The sequence below is a fragment of the Monodon monoceros genome, unplaced genomic scaffold (assembly GCF_005190385.1).
Source record: "Monodon monoceros isolate NGI ecotype Baffin Bay Population unplaced genomic scaffold, NGI_Narwhal_1 Super_Scaffold_16, whole genome shotgun sequence".
NCBI lineage: Eukaryota > Metazoa > Chordata > Mammalia > Artiodactyla > Monodontidae > Monodon > Monodon monoceros.
The window spans coordinates 34,575,665-34,596,622 of NW_021703772.1; the positions used below are offsets into that span (position 1 = coordinate 34,575,665).

Sequence of the window (20,958 nt, forward strand, 5' to 3'; positions counted from 1 at the left end):
CCCTCGTGGCGCAGTGGTTGAGAGTCCGTCTGCCGATGCAGGGGACATGGGTTCGTGCCCCTGTCCGGGAAGATCCCACATGCCACGGAGCGGCTGGGCCCGTGAGCCATGGCCGCTGAGCCTGCGCGTCCGGAGCCTGTGCTCCACACGGAAGAGGCCACAACAGTGAGAGGACCGCGTACCGCAAAAAAAAAAAACAAAAAACTGAGTGCGAAAGGTAATGAAGGCATCTCTCTGGAAGGACTTATAAAAAGAACATTCCAGGTATAGAAATAGCAGGTACAAGGGCCTTAAGGTGGGAAAGCCTGTGTTTTTTGGATGAATTTTCAGGAGCCTGATGGGGTTAACACAGTAAGCAGCAGGGAAGGAGTTATTATGATTATGATGATGTAGAAGTAGGCTAGGTCATGCAGGGCTTGCTAGGCTCTCCTGAGGATTTTGCATTTTATTTCAAGAACAGAAGGAAGCTATTGAAGAGTTTTAGGCAGTGACATTATCCAAAGTAATGCCTAAAAGATATCATTTAAATAGGTTGTTGTAGTGTTTTCAGTAAATACAATTGGCTTTTTTTTGGGGTGTGTTCTGTCCTTTTTAATGTGCGCAGGCTTTCTCTAGTTGTGGTGAGTGGGCTTCTCATTGCAGTGACTTCTCTTGTTGTGGAGCATGGTCTCTAGGTGTGCGGGCTCCAGGGCGCAGGCTCAGTAGTTGTGGCGCACAGGCTTAGTTGCTCCGCGGCATGTGGGATCTTCCCGGACCAGGGCTCGAACCTATGTCCCCTGGATTGGCAGGCAGATTCTTAACCACTGCGCCACCAGAGAAGTCCCTACAATTGGTTCTTTATCTTAAATATTCTTAAATCTTAAATGGTTCTTATCTTCTGCTACATCATTTCTCAATCATTGTTTTTATTCTCTTCAGAATTTCTTGGCTCTTTGTGCCAGTAATTACTACAATGGCTGTATATTTCATAGAAATATCAAGGGTTTCATGGTTCAAACAGGAGATCCAACAGGTAAGTTATTCCAGTAATACCTAGGGTATATACCTACGGTATGTAGTGTGAAGAAGAGACTAGACAAAGAATAGAAAAATAAAAGCATGTGGGGTTTTTATAACTTACCTTAGCAAGAAATTTTTAAGCAGAAGCTACTAGCACCGAGCCCTAAAGTATGAACAATATTGATAAGGAGGGGTTTTGGTTTTTGTAGAGATCTTTTATTTTTATGGTTTTTAAAGTTCAATTTTGGTAAGTAAGAGAGGACGTACCAAATTTTATTTGTATTTAAAGGGTTATGCTATATAAACTAGCCCTTATGTTTAGAAAATGAACTGTTTTTCAGCTTTAATTAAATACATTTTTTCATTTGTTTGTCTTGTAATATAGGTACTGGAAGAGGAGGTAGCAGTATCTGGGGCAAGAAATTTGAAGATGAATACAGTGAATATCTTAAGGTAAATCCAAAATACTTCAAAATCTATTTTTTCATGCTATGTTTACACTTGGAAACTTTGATACATATTTTGTAATAATACAGGTTAAAATAATTGGGCTTCCCTGGTGGTGCAGTGGTTGAGAGTCCGCCTGCCAATGCAGGGGACACGGGTTCGTGCCCCAGTCTGGGAAGATCCCACAAGCCGCGGAGCGGCTGGGCCCATGGGCCGTGGCCGCTGAGCCTGCGCATCTGGTGCCTGTGTTCCGCAACGGGAGAGGCCCGCGTACCGCAAAAAAAAAAAAAAAGTCATCCTTTTTCTGAATTGGAAATGAAATGATTTTTTTAGGCATTAATGAATGACTGCTTCCTTGGTACTAATCTGTCATCCTATGCCAGTGGTTTTCAAACTTTGCTGTTACAGATTCACCTGTGGAAGTTTTAAAACTATAAAAGATTAGGGCCTTACCTCCCTAAGTCTAGAGAAAAAGTCAGTAGAACTGATTAGGACCTCGATTGTATTTTAAGGTTCCCTGGTGATTCCTAGACAGACAAGGTTAAGAACTATTTTCTTATATACCAGAGTTGAGGATGCGTATTGAATATTCACATACTCTCACCCAGAAATTCCATTCCCACATGTTTACCCTAGAGAAATTCATGTACATGTGCACTAGGAAGCATGTACAAGAGTGTTCCTAGAGTACTATTGGTAATAACAAAAGTCTAGAAACAATGTTTATTGATCTTTGAATGGACAAGTTGTAGTATATTCAGAAGTAAAATGTTATACAGTGAAAGAAATCAGAACTACAGCTATGTATACATGTATGAATCTTAGAAACATGTTAAGTGTAGAAATCATTTCCCGGAAGACTACAAATAGTATGATACTATTTTATAGAGCTCAGAAACAAGCAAAAGGAAACAATATATTGTATAGGCATGTATTGAATGTAAAGATATCAGAACACTGGTTACCTCTTGGAGAGGCTGAAGTAATAACTGAGAGGAGCACATAGGCATATGCAACAGTTTGGTAAATTTTAATTCTTAAAACTTGGAAATAGGTTAATGGGTGCTGATTTTATTAAGTTGTAAATGGTACATATATTCTTATGTATGTATCAAACACTACATATGTTATTGGTAGTCACCTTTTAGGGAACGGTAAAGCATTAATATCTCTATGAAGCTGCATCTATGTAGTTTGTCTTATTAGTGTCCCCTGATGAATAGCTAAAGATAGAGTAATCACTGGAGTTACCTTTAGTATATTTTATATTTGGGCATCTCCCTGTAAGACAGTTCTGTCTTCAGTCTTATCAGTAAAGTCCTTTTAATTCCTGTACACAGTCCCTTGTATAGCAAATAGTATCATGAATATTAGAGTTAGACAAGGCCTTCCTTAGATCATCCAGTCCTGGGGTTATAAACTGACAGCCCGTGGATGGAAGACCCACAGATGCATTCTCTATGGCCATTGGTTTAAAAAGATTGTAAACGTCATGAGGCAAGAGCTACACTATTCCTTTTGCCAGGCTCCACCATTCCCTAATGTTTACATTCTGCCCAATTATCAATTTATTATCTGGTAACCCTTGTGAGCATTTGAATTATGAATAAACCGCTGAATTAGTCCAACCTCCCTTGTTTTACAGATAAGGAAACTAGCCAGAGTCCAGTGTATATGTGAAGAGATTATGGGGATTTTGGTTTTGTTGTCTGCCTGATCATTTCATGCCAGCACACTGTTCCTTAATATAAATGTAAGGATTATTTCTATTATACATTGGTATTGCCAAAAGTGTTTGTGGCTCTGCTTCTCCAAAGGTGAAATTAATTGGGGAATATGATTTGATATATATATATATATATATATATATATATAAGCAACTTAGATACAAGCTTCCAGAGATACAGATAATACAGAAACTGAGCATTGGGATTAGCCCTAACGGAAGCTGATTACATGTTTTCTTGACCCCTTAAATACTGGGAAGGTAGAGTGCACGTCTTGTTTCAGTCCTTTATTTGGAATACTTATGTAAAAACAGCTAATACTTTGGTCTTTCTTTTTCAGCACAACGTTAGAGGTGTTGTATCTATGGCTAATAATGGCCCAAACACCAATGGATCTCAGTTCTTCATCACCTATGGGAAGCAGCCACATCTGGACATGAAATACACAGTATTTGGAAAGTGAGTATTCTGGTTATGGTTTTCTTTGGAATTTCAATGCAAAGGATGCATATGAGTGGCTGTGATGATAGCATAACTAATACTCAAAGAGCAGTATGAGAGCTAAATGTACCTGAAGTTTAAGTCCACCACGTAACAGCCCTGTGACCTTGGGAAACGTACAACCTCTCTGAGCCTCAGTTTTCTTATTTTGTAAAAGAAGGGCCAGTACTATTTTTTCAGGATCATTATGCAAGTTAACAGTATGTATCTGTTTTCATTAAGAATAGCATCTTGCATCAACTAACACATCTGAAAAACAGTTGCTTAAACAAGATGGTATGTGATAGTGGTTCTATTATATCACCAGTGTTCCAGGTGCCTCTGTCTTTCTTCTCAACCATCTTCAGCTATCATTCTGAAGCTCACTTCATGGCCATAACTTGGGCAGCACAGCCCCAGCTGGAACAGTTGTACTCCAGGTAGGAAGAAGGAGAAAGGGCAAAGGTGCTTGCCAGCTGAGTCAGCCCCTTTCTCAAGAGCTCTCCTGGAAAGCCCAGAACTTACCTACAAGGGAGGGTAGGCAGTGTTTCTTAGCCAGACATATTGCCACTCGCAATAAAACCAGGCCTCTGTGAATAAGAAGGGGAGATTGGCTCCTAGGGAGTGTTTAGCAGTCTCTGCAAGAATATCCATTACAAGCCCTCTACCTGGGAATTGCTTTTATAAATCAACAGGAAGTCAGTTTGTCAACAAATATTTACTATGCTTAATAAACCAAGGCACAGTTTTAGAATTTGTTTTATTTAACAGTTTGAATGCCAAGCTAGGTTAATTAAAAATAGAAGAGTCTACAGCTTTTCTTTTTTATTCCATATACATGTCTAATTTATAGATTAGTAATAATCAGTGAAAAGGAATATTATAGCCTTTAGTAGTTTTTGTGGGCTTCACGAATTTGCGTGTCTTCCTTGCTCAGGGGCCATGCTAACCTTCTCTGTATCGTTCCAATTTTAGTATATGTGCTGCCGAAGCGAGCACCAGACTCCCTTTTTTTTCTTTTCTCCCTTAACCCACCATTCAGAATTATTGATTAGTAATTACTAGGACTTATCTTACTGGATTGGTAAAAAAAACTGTAGAGTTTAGAACAAGGATTCTTAATCTTTGGCCCAGTACCTCCTTGAAATTGTTTTGTATATATGCACATACATTTTTCTGAGAAGAAGGGTACATAGCTTTCCACTGGTTCTCAAAGGGGCCCATGTCCCAGATACTTAACTAGGCTTACTTGCTTCAATTCTACATGCCCTTTTTTGCCTGAGATCTGTTTCTTGTACCCTCTTTCTCTCTTACTGACCCAGAAGGTAGGAAAGCCTTTAGTTAGTTAGTTTTTACTGGAGTATAGTTGCTTTACAATGTTGTGTTAGTTTCTACTGTACAGCAAAATGAATCAGCTATACATATACCTATATCCCCTCTTGTTTGGATTTCCTTCCCATGGGAAAGCATTTAAAACTTATAATTTCAAGACCTTAATTGTCCTACATTTGGGTGTAAAATCCAAAGGCTTTGGTTATAGTATCACTTTAGTGGAAATGTAAAATAAAATGGAAATCTGTTATCTTTTTTTAAAGTACATAGTATGTCTTAGGAATTGATTTGAATTGCACTAGGAGGTATTATCTAAAAAGCCACTTTTTCTTAGCAAATGTTTTAGACTAACTTTCTAGAACATATTAGAAGGATAGCTCTCAATATATATATATTTTTTCTTGATAGAAACATGAAATGGGCTTGCTGGAAGTGGCATAACTGTTGATCTTATCTTCTCCTATTCTGAATATTGTTTTTTGTTGTCCAGAAGCAAAAAATAAAAACACTGTATTTAAACAATAAAGTGCAAAGAGGCCACCCACTTCAGGACCTTCAGTGTAGGGCAGTACTGATAATACTAGTGTCATCCTTACATACTTTCTCCAGGTTTTTCCTATAACAAAGAAAACCTTATGACTGGTTATATTGGCCCCATTTGTAGCTATTCCATGTGAATGAGGCCGAATGCAATGTTTAGATACTTTGGTGGGAATATTCCTTTCCATTGCTATTGTCTAAAGGCATAAAAATGAATTTTTGTTTCTGAATTTTGGCCCCTACCTATGGCAGAAAATCAAAGCGATATTTTATTGTACACTCAACTGGGGAATTCAAAGAACTATGAGACATGGTGAGACTGTAATTGCTATAGGTATTTGGATATTATGTTTCAATCTCAGGATATTTTCAAACATTATATTGTTTCTCTTTCAGGGTAATAGATGGTCTGGAGACTCTAGATGAATTGGAGAAGCTACCAGTAAATGAGAAGACATATCGACCTCTTAATGATGTACACATTAAGGACATAACTATTCATGCCAACCCATTTGCTCAGTAGCTATAATAGACCTGGACAAATACTTGGCAAACTATTCAAGGAACACACCTATTATGGTTTACCCAGTTTTAATTATGTCAGAGATTGCATCATTATACAGCTTGTTTACAACTAAGATCTACTTGTTTACAGCTAAGATCTTCTATGAGTTGGTGGTACCAAGGGAAGCCAAACAGCTTTTACTCCTATTCTTAAAGGGTATTCTTTACTGTAACTATTACCTAATGCATTTCTTTAATTTTTTTTTAAAAACCCTGTTTAATTTTGTTTTTCCATATAAATATTCATTTTAAAATGCTGAGTCTCAAATCCAGGCATTGTTGAGCACCCTAATTACATGCTCCTACCATATGTAGTCCACATCCTGGAAATATTATTTTCTATTAATTATTTACTTTATACAGTTAGAAAGAGGAAGGACAAATAAAGAGATGGCCTAGAAAGGCCGGTCAATCCAGTTGTTATTTTCCCTGGTCTTTATAGTAAAGGCTCAGAGAAGTCTCAAAGTACAGTAAACACTCAGAATTTCCCAACTGATGTGCCCATGGAACATTTTAAAAAAATACATCTTTTCTTGTAAAGCAATTATACCCCAATAAAGATGTTAAAAATAAATAAATAAATAAAACTCTTAAAAAAATCTATATATATCTTTTCAAAATGCAGGGTAAAAAAGAAATATAATGCAGAATAGAGTCCTACAGATGATCCATTTGAAAAATACAATTAGTTGTAGAGTTCTGGTTTGGGTTTGAATCACAGCTCTGCCCCCTAATATTAACTTTAGGCAAGCTAATATCTCCAAGCTTTAACTTTCTCATACATAAATAATCCTTCACATGACTCTTGTGAGGATTAAATGAAATAATGTGTATAAAGCTTCTGGCATGTAGTAAGTGTTCTGTAGCAAGTAAATGGAAGCTGTGCTCTTAACCATATCAGGGCTCTCACCTAATCAGGCCATTTATCAGGCTCTACCATTGATTTGTTAAAGAACTATGTCCCACTCACTGTCTAGATCACCTAGGTTAGATTTGGGGTATTTCTAAAACTGGTACCAAACATTTCTTCGTTTGTATCATTTCTGCAGATGGCTGATCTAATTGATTCTTTCTTAACTGCAATTAGGGAGTTAGCTTGCAGTTATTCTCTTGTTACTATTGGTACCTTCCATACCTTACACTAAACTGAGGGGCCAGTTACACTAATGCCCTCATGTTTTGTTTCACCCTTTTAATTTAACCATTAGTTTCTAGAATTAGTATTAAGGCCTCTTTTAGGCCAGAATTTGGTTTGCCACTTCTTATACTTGATATATTTCTTCTCCAAACATGTCATTGAATTTTTGTCACCACCCTTAAGAGTATTTTACTGATTGTCAGGAAGTTTTTGTACTGACTGACATTGCCTCAATTTTTATTCCAAACTGTGCCATTTTTTTAGTGGTACAGATATGACTTCTGGGTTCTTCGAGCTCATTCTTATGTCTTATTCTTATGTCTGCTTAGTTGTACCCATAAGGATCTCATAGATAGGGAGGTATACTGGCTCCCCCTTGGGCCTCTCGTAGGCTACCATGAGGATCAAAATCCAGAACGTTGATTTCTGTCCACTCACACTGAATTGACTGGTTCACTGATCAAATTAGCAGTTGGGTAATTGACATTCTGTTCCATGTATTACTTGGCAGTAAGTATAAACTACTCAGAAGACTAGAATATTGCTGATCAACCCAAGTTCTCTTTAAAACGAAAGTAATGTGGTTCCCCAACTAGACAAGAGGTTGGCAAACTGCAGCCCTCAGGCTGGCCACCTGTTTTTGCAGATAACATTTTCTTGGAACTCTGCCATTCCCATGTTTATGCAGTAGCTCTGGTTGTTTTGTGCTACCAGAGCAGAAATGATTGGCTGTGCCAGAGACCAAATAGCCTGCAAGCCTAGAATATTTACTCTCTGGCCGTTTAAGAAAGTTTGCCAACCCTTGACCCAGACTATCAGAAGTTGCCAAATAATCATGGTTTCACAGCAAAGGGAGTTAAAACTCATACGAGTTTAAGGGATAGTATAAACTATGCCTGAAATCTGCTTCACCATGTTGCCGAAAAATCGGCTTCCCTGTGCACTGAGGCCGAACAGAAATACGGAGACAGGGATTTTGGAGGAAGAGAGAGATGGCTTTATTTTTCTGCTAGGCAGAAGGGAGGACAGAAAGCTAGCGCCTCAACTGTGCCCCCCCTCCTTGGGAATCGGGAGATTTTAGATGTGGGGCTCACAGCCCGGGGTATATGGTAAGGATCAAAGTAGTGAAGGTCTTGCATGCTTCCTTTCCTTTGCATTATTTCAAAACAGTCATAGCTGGCGTCAGGCTTCCTGGTAATTGGAGTCTGGCACTCTGGTAACCGCATCCATTTGCCTCTCGTTTATCGGCCTGTGACCTTGTCTCTGAAATTCAAAAACTATAGGGGGTGATTTGTTACGAGGGGCGTGTAGAATGTAAGTGCCGGGAGTGAGAGGTGGGGTATGTAACACACAGAGTCAGGGGTGATGGGTGCCGAAGGTAAATTACCTAGTGTCAGGGAGTGAGGTTCGCTTTGTAAAGTACAAATCTACTTACTACAAATTAGTGACAGTTAAACAAGGAGTGATTAACTCTCAGGGCCAGCTGTGCTGCTTCTTTCGCCCGCTCGATGCTCCCTTTTTTCCCCTTGCTCTCAGGAGAAGGAGAAAGAAAACTCACTTCTATTTACATCGCAACATGATTAACTCTCAGGGCCGGCTGTGCTGCTTCTCTGCCTGTTCGCTGCTCCCTTTGTCTCCCTTGCTCTCAGGAGAAGGAAGACTTCATGGCTATTTTTGCTGCAGCCACCATTCTTGAATTGTACCTGAATTCATTAGAATTCTTGAGTCCTGTTAGATCCTCGTTTGGAGCTCTTGAGTAGAAGGCTTGCAGACCTTTTGGTTAATGGCAAATTGAAGAGTTGTAATTCATACCTTGGTTGAACTTGGAAATTTCCAAATCCATTTAGCAACACATTCTTAATCTCTATGGTGGGTATTTCTGAAGACATGTATTTTTGTTGTTTGAACAACTAAAACTAGTAATTTATTGAGCTTCTTCCAGGTTTGGCTACAAAGGACATCGGACACTGTCTACTCCATGGGAGCACAGTCTAAGGACCTAAGAGACATGTAAATAGATAAATTTTAATACAAAGGACTCAACTTTTAATCAGTTTAGTAAAGTGGATAGATTAGTTACTATTTCACTAATGGATTGGTGGTTCTTTAAATTCAATTTGTACCAATTGTGGTTCAGGTAGTGATACTCCATATAATAATTATAAAGCAAATCTAGAAGAATACATGATAATGGAAAATTTTTTAAATATAATGAAAAAGGAATTAATCCCAATCTTTATAAAGCTGCAAATATCAATATTAAAACTGTGATGTGTGAGGGATAAGACTAGAATAATAGAGTGTAAACAGTAGTGTATACATAGTTTATTTAAAGCAGTATCCAAAAATCACTTTAAAAAGAGAAGAGGGGACTTCCCTGGTGGTGGTTAAGACTCTGTGCTTCCATTGCAGGGGGCACGAGTTTGAACCTTGGCCAGGGAACTAAGATCCCCTGTGCTGCACAGTGCAGCCAAAAAAAAAAGTTATTCCATAAATTGTGTTAGGATAACCAGTAAATGACATGGAGAAAAAAAAAGCAAAAGAATTTCACCTCACATGATATACCAAAATTCCAGATGGATAAAAGAGTTGCCTTTTTAAAGAAAACAGAAGAAAAATTTAAAACATTTCAAAGAATTCCTCTGAAGAAGAAAGGAATTTCTCAGTTTACAAACTTGACAGAGGTAAAGATGGAATAGGTTTAACTGCATGAAAACAGGACAAAAGAGAACTGTACAGAAAAGCAATAAGGTATGAATGGACAAGTCACAAGAGAAAATGTGCAACTTCACTAATTAGAAAATAAAGTTACAAGTTCAGTATCCACCAAAATAACAAATTTTTAATGTTATGCACTAATTTAGTTAGAGCCGCCAAAACAAAGTACCAGAGACTGGGTGGTTTAAACAACAGAAAAGTTTCTCACGGTTCTAGAGACAAGTTGGGAGATCACGGTGTGGGCAGGGTTGTTTACTCTGAGGCCTTTCTCCTTGGCATGTAGATGACCATTTCCTGTCTTCACGTCATCTTTCCTCTGGGTGTGTGTTTCCCAATCTCTTTATAAAGACACCAGCTAAAGTGGATTAGGACCCTCCCTAATGACCTCATTTAATCATATTACCTCTGTAAAGACCCTATTTACTGCCAACTAAAAATTGTCGCTTACCATCTGGCTCTAGTGTATAAGAGTGAAGTCACTAGCCACTGCAGTCACTGACTTTCAACACACCTTGAAAGGAGTTCAGAGTGGAGATCAGGAATGAGGCACCCTGTGCTTTGGGGAAAACAGGCAGAACAGGCCTTCGGATAGATATTTTCAGGAGATTTTATGAGCCCAATTTCTTGCATCTTCTCATATCTAGAAAAGCACTAAAATCATTAATGGAGACACCTACCTGCTCCTCGTGACTAGCAGCAACCCTCTGACAAAAGGTGTGCTTGACTGCACATATCCCCCTTCACTAAAATCATATATAACCCTAACTTCTCCCCCTACCTCTTGGGAGCAGTTCCTCAGAGCTGAGAGGCTATCTCCCCAGGCATTTTGCCCCAAATAAAACTTAACTCACTACTCTCACATTGTGCATTTTTTTCAGTCCACACTACAAATACAGTCACATTCTGAGGGAGTGGAAGTTAGGACTTAAACACATGAGTATATGGGGAGGGGCACAGCCCTTCAAACAGCCCATAGCATGCACTAACAGACGCACTAAAATGGCTAACTTCATTAATGAAACTTTGGATATATCCTGAACCAGTAATCGGCTGTTTGTGGGCTTTGCTAAATTTAAAACCATTTTGGAAAGCAATTTTGGCAACATGTACAGGATTTTTTCATTGGCTTTTACCCCGTAATTTTACTGTGAGGATTTCGCCTAAAGAAATTAAATACTCTAAATTGCTGTCTGCACAAACTGCAACTTTGACCTGTAATAGCAGAACATGGCTAATGCCCATATTTAGATTGCTGTTAGGATTAAGTGAGAACTTATGTACCGTGTTTAGCACAACGACTTCGATTAACTGTTATACTCCAAGGACTGGGATTCCCTAGGTTTTGCTTAACATTTAAATGTGCTGTTAAACATATACCGAATAGCTGTAAATTTCACAAGTTACTGTGAGAAATTTCTCCCTCACAAGTGAAATACTTACCTTGTACTTAGTGATCCTGACCCCATGTAAGAATCTAGGTATTAATGGTTTTAAAGCATCTTCAAAGCCATTTTGAGAAGCGGCTTAAGAAAGGCAAACAAGCATAGGGATCCTGGGGATGCATATTCCTCATCACTTTACCCTACAGTAGTTGTGCATCCGTATCCGGCAAGTTATCTACGCTGCTCTCCTGTCTAAATAAAGCCAGTAAGATTACGCTTTACCGTAATACGTGATAATTTTATGCGTTCCACTAAATTTGTAATGAGTACGTGATTTTCTTCAAGTGACAAATGGAGAAGGGGCGGGGCGCGGGAGTCAGGATTGGCAATTACTTTGTTCCATCAAATTGCAGCTTGGAAAAAAAAATTGCAGCTTGATTTTTGTTGTTCAGAGGTTGTTTCCTGAAAATTGTCTTCTTGTAATGACCTTCCATTTCCCCCTTTCACAGTTTACTTCATCTTTACACCGCAGAGGTCTCGCTTAACGCGGAAATGTTGCTTGTGAGGAGTTCCACTTTCTGTCTCCAGGCTTTTGCGCTCACATTTCTTCGACTTCTAAAACCTCGGGAAAAATCTTTACAATCCAAGTTCAGTGCGTGTGGGTCCCAGCCACCGAAGATTTAACTAGTTTTAAACAGGTCTCAGAACTTTAACAAAAGCCCAAATCCAGACAATTCCCAATTTGGGGCTATTTGATGCAGATGGTGTAATTTTTTTTAAAGCATCGTTTAAGCGATTGCAATAGGGTACAGGCTATTTTGTACCCTGCTTCCCTCACTCTTCCTCATTTCTAGCGTTCACAAACACAATTTTTAGTGACCATGAGCGAGTCTCTTCTCTCCAACTCTTACAATGTTTTCTCAGAGTCCGATCGGAGAGCAGGGCCAACATGGCGGCCACCAACAGCTTCCCTTCCTCCACCCTTGGTCGCTGAGCGCCCGACCCAGAACCTGCGCACAAGTCGGAGCCGGAGTCGGCTCCGCCCTCCCCGCCTGCGCGCCCCGCCCGGAGGCGGAGGCCCGCTTGCAGCGTCATCGTGTTTTCCAGGAGAGTCCTGACGCGGTGACTGTCAGCTCCATTTTGCTGCCGGAGCTCGCAGCAGACGCTGCGTTTTATCCGTGGTTGCGTTGCAAGCATTGTCTCCTTAGGCTTGGACTCTTTTCCAGGACGGTAAGACGCGGGAGGAAGCAGGCGAGGTGTCAGGGCCTCTTTTTGTGCCTCAAGAGCGCTTGTGACGCTCCCCTCCAAGCTTGTTGGGCGCCCGCAGTCTCCGGCACGGTGACCCCTCTTTTCCCTACCCTCCCGGCTGCACAAAGGTGGCCCGCTCGTCTTCCATGCTTTGCCAAGCCCGTCGCTGCGAATTTCTGTTGGAATCGCAACGCTCCAGTCACTGGTGGAAGGTAGCGGTAGGGTTTGCCAGGCGGGGGAAGGTTCTCGAACGTTTGCCTTCCCCAAAGGGAGGGGGGAAGGGCCGAGCCTCGGAACCCACGGGCGCCATGTTGTCTGCGGCGGCGGAGGCCTCGGCCGGGCTGTAAAATGGCGGCGGGGCGGAGACGGCAAGGCAGCCCGCGGGGGGTGGCGTTGACTCGGGTTCTGGAATGTGCCTAAGTCTCGCTCCTCTGAGGAAGTGTTCTTAACAAATGAAAAGAAAGAACACGTTGACCTGGTGTAAGGCGGTGTCACTTAATGTCCAGTTGAGTCTTAAAGGATTCCGGGGAAAATGGCGCGTGCCTTTGCCTTCAGTGGTGTAAACAAAAGTCAGGTTTAGGATCTCGAGGAAAGAAAAATAATATGGCGTATTTGAAGGAGCGCGTGAGAGAAGTCGGGCAGTGGGGCCATTTAGCCGAAGGTACTTTTGCAGAACCCCCCGCCCAGAACAATTGGAGCTTCTTGATTTCGAGTTGCCTTTAGAGACGAGGTGAGGCCTGGGCAGTTAGTACTGATATGAACGGTAGTTGGTGAAAAGTTTCTGTATAACGTCTTTTTCAAGTTGTTAAGAATTTGTGATTCTGGCAGGAAAGGATTTTTCCCAACGTTCAGAAATTGGGATTTCCTCCTCTCTATTTTTCCAACCCTCTTCTAGTAAATCTGAGCGTGACATGAATAATGCAGAATATCTATGAATAAGGTTCCGACTCTAGATTTTGAGGCAGCAGAAAAAAAATCATTGGGTTTATCAGTGATTTCAGGTTGGGTGATAATGATTTTTGAACTTTGATTTAAAAGAACAATAAAACGTCACAACTAGAGTGAATTTGCAACAGTGTTGACATGTGGGGTAATATTTAACTGGGAAAAACTTGTCTTTTATGTAGATGAGACACTCAAAGAGAACTTATTGTCCTGATTGGGATGAAAAAGATTGGGATTATGGAAAATGGAGGAGCAGCAGCGGCAGTCATAAAAGGAGGAGGAGATCACATAGCAGTGCACGGGAGAACAAGCGCTGCAGATACAATTACTCTAAAACATCTGATAGGTAATGAGAATATTTATAGTGTCTCAGTATAAAAATACTTTAATTACAGTGTTACGTATCAGTTGTATCTCAGTAAAACCGGGGGAAAAATACATTTTCATGATTAAAACTAGAGGCGACTTACGATAACTGATTACCATTTCTGTTTCCAGTGACAACTTGTAATGGTTGTAAAATTGGGAGTTTTTTTTTTTTTTTTGCTTTTTGGTAAGAAAAGCGTAAAATCTTATTAAGAGTACTGTTTTAAGAGATTTACTGAGAATTTGAGGATATTTGGGATTAACATAGAGCATTGAAAATGCATTTTCACTTTTTCTAGCTATTATCTGGAAAGCAGATCCATAAATGGGAAGGATTATCATAGTCGACGCTACATTGATGAATACAGAAATGACTACAATCAAGGATGTGAACCTGGACATCGTCATAGAGATCATGAAAGCAGATATCAGAACCATAGTAGCAAGTCCTCTGGTAGAAGTGGAAGAAGTAGTTATAAAAGCAAACACAGAATTCACCACAGCACTTCATATCATCGTTCACATGGGGTATGAGCTCTTTTAAAATATTTTGGAAATTTTATTTCCCTTGTGGAACAGGAAAACTTGAAATTGTGTTTGATCATTTGAGGAAGTTCTGTTTAAGATAAAGTCGTCTCGATTTTAACTTGCAGGAGTCTTTGTGTTTGTGCATTGGATAGGAAATTCTTCAAATACCATATCTGTATAGTTAATATAGTAATAGATTTTATTAGTAGTTGGCAACTAATTGTCATTCCAGTGACAGGAGGTAATTTAGGTTAGTTTATAGCAGGGATTACAAGATATTCTGAAAGTTTTCTTATAGTACTTCAAGAAATGTGATTTGTTAAATTAAAGTCTTACTACAAATAGAAGTAGAATTTTTATATTTGTACGACTGAGGATTATGCCATGCATGCCTCTTTGTTCTGGCAAAGCATATTCTCTAATCCTTTTTTCACTAAGGAAACCACTTAAACAGATTTGAATGTTATGGGTTATGGGTTAATTTGGAGATCAAGCTCAGATGACATTTTAAATACCATAGTGTTATTCTTGTATGCCAATTTTTTTTTCTCCCCAAAATTAGGATTTTTAATTTTATTTGCTGTTTTGTTATTTTCTTAGTTTAGCTGGGAAATTATAATTTGGCCACAGTCTACTTTTGACAAGTAAATATTCTACAATTTTGCAACATTAAATTAGGACACTAGAAACTTAAAATTATGTTTCAGTGAGTGCTACAACTAAGCATTTTTTAAAAAAGAAAAACAATTGTATTATGTTTTGTTGCCTTGCCACTTTGAGTATCTTATCTGAAAATCTGTTCCTTGCCATGTTTTTCTCCTGTTAACATAAACTATGTGCCCTGTGAATTTCTGGGGACTGAATTTGAAATTGCTCCTGCCAACCGTTTGTGGCCTGGCGTGTATCTGAATGCCTGAATATCTCCCCGCTGAATGAATTTCGTATTCTGCCCTGAATTCACTCGGGTATATTGATTGGCTGGATGATCTTGGTGCCGCCCACTTGACGTTTCCAGAAGAGTCACCGAAGGAAAAGAACCAGGAGTGTAGAGGATGATGAGGAGGGTCACCTGATCTGTCAGAGTGGAGACGTACTAAGTGCAAGATGTATAGAATATTTTTCAACACTTATTAACTTTTCAGATAACATAATCTATATATAGATTAAGATTTCAGGGATTTGGAAATCTTTTTTTCTTTCTCTGTTTTTGTTTTGTTTTTTTCCATTTCTTTTGGTGGGGGGGGTTGTGTTTTTACTTTCTTTAGAAATTTAATGTTTGTTATGCAGAACTTCCAAAACAGTAAATCAAGTTAATGAAATTAGCTTAAGAATGAAATTAGACCTAAAAATAGTTATATATGTTTTTTGGCAGTGTTGACCAATAAAATATCTAGTGACTAAGGAAATTTGTAGCATCAACTAGAATAATCTGCATTTGATAGCCTTTATTGTAAGTAAACTGTTTCCACTTCTTGGTATAACTGAGTTTTATTTCTCTCTTTTAGATGAAATTGTAGATACTTTAGGTGAAGGAGCTTTTGGGAAAGTCATGGAGTGCATTGATCATAAAGCGTAAGTCTCCTGGCCTGGGATTGCACTTGGGAAGGTGAACAGTATAGAAAATTTATTCAGCTTTAAGATATAGTCTGACCATGAATTAGACACATCATTATACCCTTCTAGCTTGGATTTTTGACTTGTGTATAGGAAACTCCAATAAAGTTACTAGCCTTTTGTGTTCTTAAGCAGTAGCTATTAATAGTATGTGTAAGTCTCTAATTACAAGCTGAGAATAGATTTTATTGTTTCAGAAAGTATTCTTTTGTTGTCCCACTGGGCACAGTTGTGGCCATTGTTGTTTTTTTTTTCTGGATCAGTATTTTTTAGCCTTGGTTTTATATTAGGAGTCTGTGGAGCTTTGCTTACCCCAGACATTGAACCAGTCTTCAGGGTAGTTTACCTAGGAACCTATATTTTTAGAAAGTAACCTAATTGATAAGGGGTAACACAGCTAGAGCTGAGAACTCTCCTAGATTGGTGTCATAAGTTTAATTATCTATGCCCTTCAAACAACTGATTGAAATTTCTTAACATAGTGTAAGAAATTTTCTTTACTTTGTTTCCTGTTTGATTTTTTTTTTCCCTTTGGAATGGCAAAGCTTTTCTAAATGAATTACTAGAGGAGCCTTCCTACTATTGGTTGGTAAGGTTCTGAGAACTAGAACTCTTCATCCCCACTATATCCCAACTTTTTTGGTAACCTGGACCAAAGGAAGATTGGAGTTATTAGCCAGTGACTGGTATTATAGGAAGAAACTGCTCTATGTACAGTTGTTTTACGTCTTAGTTGGAATGTAAATTGAGGTGATAATGTCCCAGTATTGTTAAATTAGAGCTATTGGTATGTAGTTAAAGGACCAAAAAAAAAAAAATTCAAGTGGTCTGATGAAAAAAATCTGTCATTCAGCATGTGTTACTGACCCTACCGTATGCCCAAAGGTCATTCTAGTTGCTTACACTGAGTTGAAGTTAGAGTACTTACATATAATTAGACAAAACTGAATGCTAGACCATAAATTCAAAAAAACAAATACAATGGGTCAGAATAGAAGTAGTACAGTTTGAAGAGTGATGGAAAAATGGAATTGGACATCATCTTTATCATTTTTTTAATGTTAACTTTTCGTTAACAGGGGAGGTAGACATGTAGCAGTAAAAATAGTTAAAAATGTGGATAGATATTGTGAAGCTGCTCGCTCAGAAATACAAGTTCTGGAACACTTAAATACAACAGACCCCAGCAGAACATTGTAAGTATCAAAATAGAACTTAGAAAAATGGCCTCGGGTAGATTTGAATTGTAAGAGGCTGTACTCAGTTTTTTTCTCATATGTTTATAGCCGCTGTGTTGAGATGTTGGAGTGGTTTGAACATCATGGTCATGTCTGCATTGTGTTTGAACTACTAGGACTTAGTACTTATGACTTCATTAAGGAAAATGGTTTTCTGCCCTTTCGACTGGATCATATCAGGAAGATGGCATATCAGATATGCAAGTCTGTGAATTGTAAGTGTTTGGCATATATTCCAGAAACTTGAGTTTATGGAGACTGGTTTTAATGCCAGACCAATTTGAGTCTTTGAAAAGAAAAAAGTACAATCTAACATATATGACTTGGAGGCCTGACTTAATTAAGAGTAGGTAGGAGAGGGCTTCCCTGGGGGTGCAGTGGGTAAGAATCCGCCTGCCAATGCAGGGGATGTGGGTTCGAGCCTTGGTCCGGGAGGATCCCACATGCTGCAGAGCAACTAAGCCCGTGCGCCACAACTACTGAGCCCACGAGCCGCAACTACTGAAGCCTGCGCGCCTAGAGCCTGCGCTCCTCAATGAGAAGCCACCACAATGAGGAGCCCGCGCACTGCAATGAAGACCCAACACAGCCAAAAATAAATAAATAGATAAATAAATAAATAAATTATATTTTTAAAAAAAGCATTGTTTAAGAGTAGGTAGGAGAAAGATGTGGTTGATTACAAGCGGTTGGTCAGCTTACTGCACTTCATTCAGTAAAGAGAATATTGTCCAGCATATAATAATAAATTGTATAAGACTGATTCAACGTTTCTAATTTCTAAAAATGATAATCTAGAACCACTGGGTTAAAATTAAGGAATGGCAGATCTCAGCTTCATAAGAGAAAGATACTTCTAAGCAGTTAGCTGTCAGTGAAGTAACTTTTTAGAGGGGTAATGGGTTTTAGTCCCTGGTGGTTTTGTAGTAGGCTATTGAATGTTGACCACTTATTTGGACATGAAAAGGCATTCAGAGAGGATTTTTGTTACAGGGCTTTGGGGTTTGGTTAGGGTTTTGGTTTTCAGTTTTTAGAATACAGGAACTTTTTCTGTTTCATTCTCAGTTCTGCACAGTAATAAGTTGACTCACACAGACTTAAAGCCTGAAAACATCTTATTTGTACAGTCTGACTACACAGAGGCATATAATCCCAAAATGGTAAGTCTTTGATGTTTTATCTTCATAGTTTTAAGTGAATATTTTACACCTTAATGTAATGCCTCCTTAATCATTTATGATTTTCAGAAACGTGATGAACGTACTTTAATAAATCCAGATGTTAAAGTTGTAGACTTTGGAAGTGCAACATATGATGATGAACATCACAGTACATTGGTATCTACAAGACACTATAGGGCACCTGAAGTTATTTTAGGTAAGAATTTCTTAATTGTGCTTTGAGACCTGTGTATGTTTTTATTGAAGCTAACTAAAATTTATTTACAGTTCTAGGTGTTTGTAGGACTACCTTTTTCCCTTTTAGGGATTAGTATAGTAAAACACATTAAGGGTTTTAAGCTCTTTGTTATTCCAAGTAGTCAGCTCTGGGACTTTGAGAAGTTGCTTAATCTTTCTAGAATGCAGTTTGCACATTTGTAATATGTGATGGGATGTTATTTTTATTTATATTTTGGCTGTGCGACCAGCGTGCGCCCCCTGCAGTGGAAGATGGAGTCTTAACCACTGGACCGCCAGGGAAATCCCATGATGGGATTTTAAAACATAATCATATAATGCCTCTTATACTTCATACATGTCATGTCTAGTCTTTGCATGGTGTAGCTTGCTCCCATTTTACAAGTTAGTAAATGGAGGTTTAGGAAAAAAAATTTTCCCCAAATCAGTCCCAAAAGAGTAAGCCAGATTTGGGGCTTGAAACTAGATGTCTCCAGAGCCCTAACTAATTCTTACATGCTATGCTATCGTATTATGTTTAAGCTTGGATTAAGTGATTCCTTTAGGATCTTTCCAGCTCAAACATCAGATTATATCCTTGTTTTTTAAAATGTTGATAAGAAATATTGAGGAGTTTTTCATTAACAATTTGCTTTACTTTGCAGCCCTAGGATGGTCCCAGCCATGTGATGTCTGGAGTATAGGATGTATTCTTATTGAATATTACCTTGGGTTTACAGTATTTCCAGTAAGTGACAATGATCTGTTTCAATGACTTTGCAAAAGTAAATTGCCTGTTTATATGAATTTAACACAAAGTATACACATTTAGGTAGCGCTTTTTCTCTCTCTCATTATAGACTATTAATTGTAGGTAAAGGTAAAGAAATAAAATCACGTGTAATTCTGATGCTGTTGGGCATTTGTATTTTCTTTATAATTTATCATTTTATTGGAAACATTTCTAAGTATATTACAAATAGTTATCTTTGTTTATTTAGGGAAATTGTTGGTGAACTTCTGTAGGCCTTAATTATTTTTTCTTCTAAGCTGTAACTTGCTAAAAGTATGCCTGTTTTAGAGATCACCTTCCTTTGTGACCTGTAACCTACGGACTAAAAATTTAGCAGCTGTGTTAAATAAGAACAAAGCACAATGTGCAAATAGAAGTAGTTAATAACTTTTTGTTACTATTTTAGACACACGATAGTAAGGAACATTTGGCAATGATGGAAAGGATTCTTGGACCTTTGCCAAAACATATGATACAGAAAACCAGGTATGTTTAAGAGTAAGTGCCATTGATCACCTTTGCTAGATGTTTTAAGTTTTCATTGTCAACATTATAAACATGAATGGATATGGACTTACTCTTAGGAAACGTAAATATTTCCATCATGATCGATTAGACTGGGATGAACATAGTTCTGCTGGCAGATATGTTTCAAGGCGCTGTAAACCTCTGAAGGTAAGCCTGGGTCATTGCTTAAGTGATCAAAACCTTGAGTTTTCCCTATTTTTTTGGTGGGGAAATAAAATTATAATAAGTGGTAGTAGAAAAGGCTGTTGATTGTATTTATTTTCCTTTCAGGAATTTATGCTTTCTCAAGATGCTGAACATGAGCTTCTCTTTGACCTCATTCAGAAAATGTTGGAGTATGATCCAGCTAAAAGGATTACTCTTAAAGAAGCCTTAAAGCATCCTTTCTTTTACCCCCTTAAAAAAAGTATATAAATCTGTAATTGTATAGCTCCCTTAAGAGATCATATGGACTGTATCAGTCTTATTTTTAAATTTAAGTTATTTTGTACAGCTTTTGTAAATTTACATTTTTGTATTGCCATGTTTATTTTGTTTGGGTAACTCGATTTAAGTAAATATTAGCTAAGTAAAGTAATGAACATCTTTCAGTAATTACAAAATGATTTATTCAGAATAAATTTTTGTACTTATAAAATTTATATGAATCTGTATAGTTTGTTTTTAGCACCATTTTTGTTCTACCTGTTATTGTAAGAATGGATGTGTATCTCTTCCTGGCGTTTTCCTTAAGTCTTTGGAAATGTTTAGCTTTGTTTGCATTTTAGGGGTTGCCAGCATTGGGAGTTACGCCTGCCTTCTCTAAACCAAATGCAGTGAAACCAGGTTATAGAATACAAAGAACTAGAGATGAGCCAAGAGAATTGTTTGCTCCCTTTATTCCCAAATTTAATATTGCTGCTTTCTTGTCACCCTCAGTGGGATTCCACAAATGGCTTAAGTTAGTGGGGAATTTAGGATTCTACGCAGTTGGC

The 20,958-nt window shown here is 38.4% G+C and overlaps 2 protein-coding genes and 1 non-coding gene across 4 annotated transcripts in view; 2 read left to right on the top strand and 1 right to left on the bottom strand.

Annotated features, from left to right (window-relative positions):
- PPIL3 (peptidylprolyl isomerase like 3) overlaps window positions 1-6,461 on the top strand; it is a 9,477-nt gene extending 3,016 nt beyond the window's left edge. Inside the window, exons 4-7 of one of the 2 annotated variants that reach the window (XM_029225012.1) lie at window positions 919-1,012; window positions 1,385-1,452; window positions 3,514-3,632; window positions 5,922-6,461. In XM_029225012.1, the coding sequence (XP_029080845.1) occupies window positions 919-1,012; window positions 1,385-1,452; window positions 3,514-3,632; window positions 5,922-6,048 (408 nt within the window). In that variant the 3' untranslated portion in view covers window positions 6,049-6,461. Of the gene's footprint in view, window positions 1-918; window positions 1,013-1,384; window positions 1,453-3,513; window positions 3,633-3,981; window positions 4,249-5,921 lie in introns of those variants that run through there. The other variant, XM_029225013.1, reaches the window with a different exon arrangement.
- Window positions 4,546-4,652, bottom strand: LOC114897374. Its single transcript, XR_003794098.1, has one exon. It is a non-coding gene; the product is annotated as a U6 spliceosomal RNA (small nuclear RNA).
- A 5,979-nt stretch (window positions 6,462-12,440) lies between the features above and the next one.
- CLK1 (CDC like kinase 1) lies at window positions 12,441-20,625 on the top strand. The gene is made up of 13 exons (XM_029225011.1): window positions 12,441-12,557; window positions 13,703-13,866; window positions 14,186-14,414; window positions 15,430-15,520; window positions 15,920-15,986; window positions 17,108-17,224; window positions 17,315-17,481; window positions 18,332-18,426; window positions 18,514-18,643; window positions 19,329-19,411; window positions 19,863-19,942; window positions 20,041-20,131; window positions 20,255-20,625. The coding sequence occupies exons 2-13, from the start codon at window positions 13,703-13,705 to the stop codon at window positions 20,396-20,398; spliced, it is 1,458 nt and encodes a 485-aa protein (XP_029080844.1). The 5' UTR covers window positions 12,441-12,557; the 3' UTR covers window positions 20,399-20,625.
- Window positions 20,626-20,958: the final 333 nt, after the last annotated feature.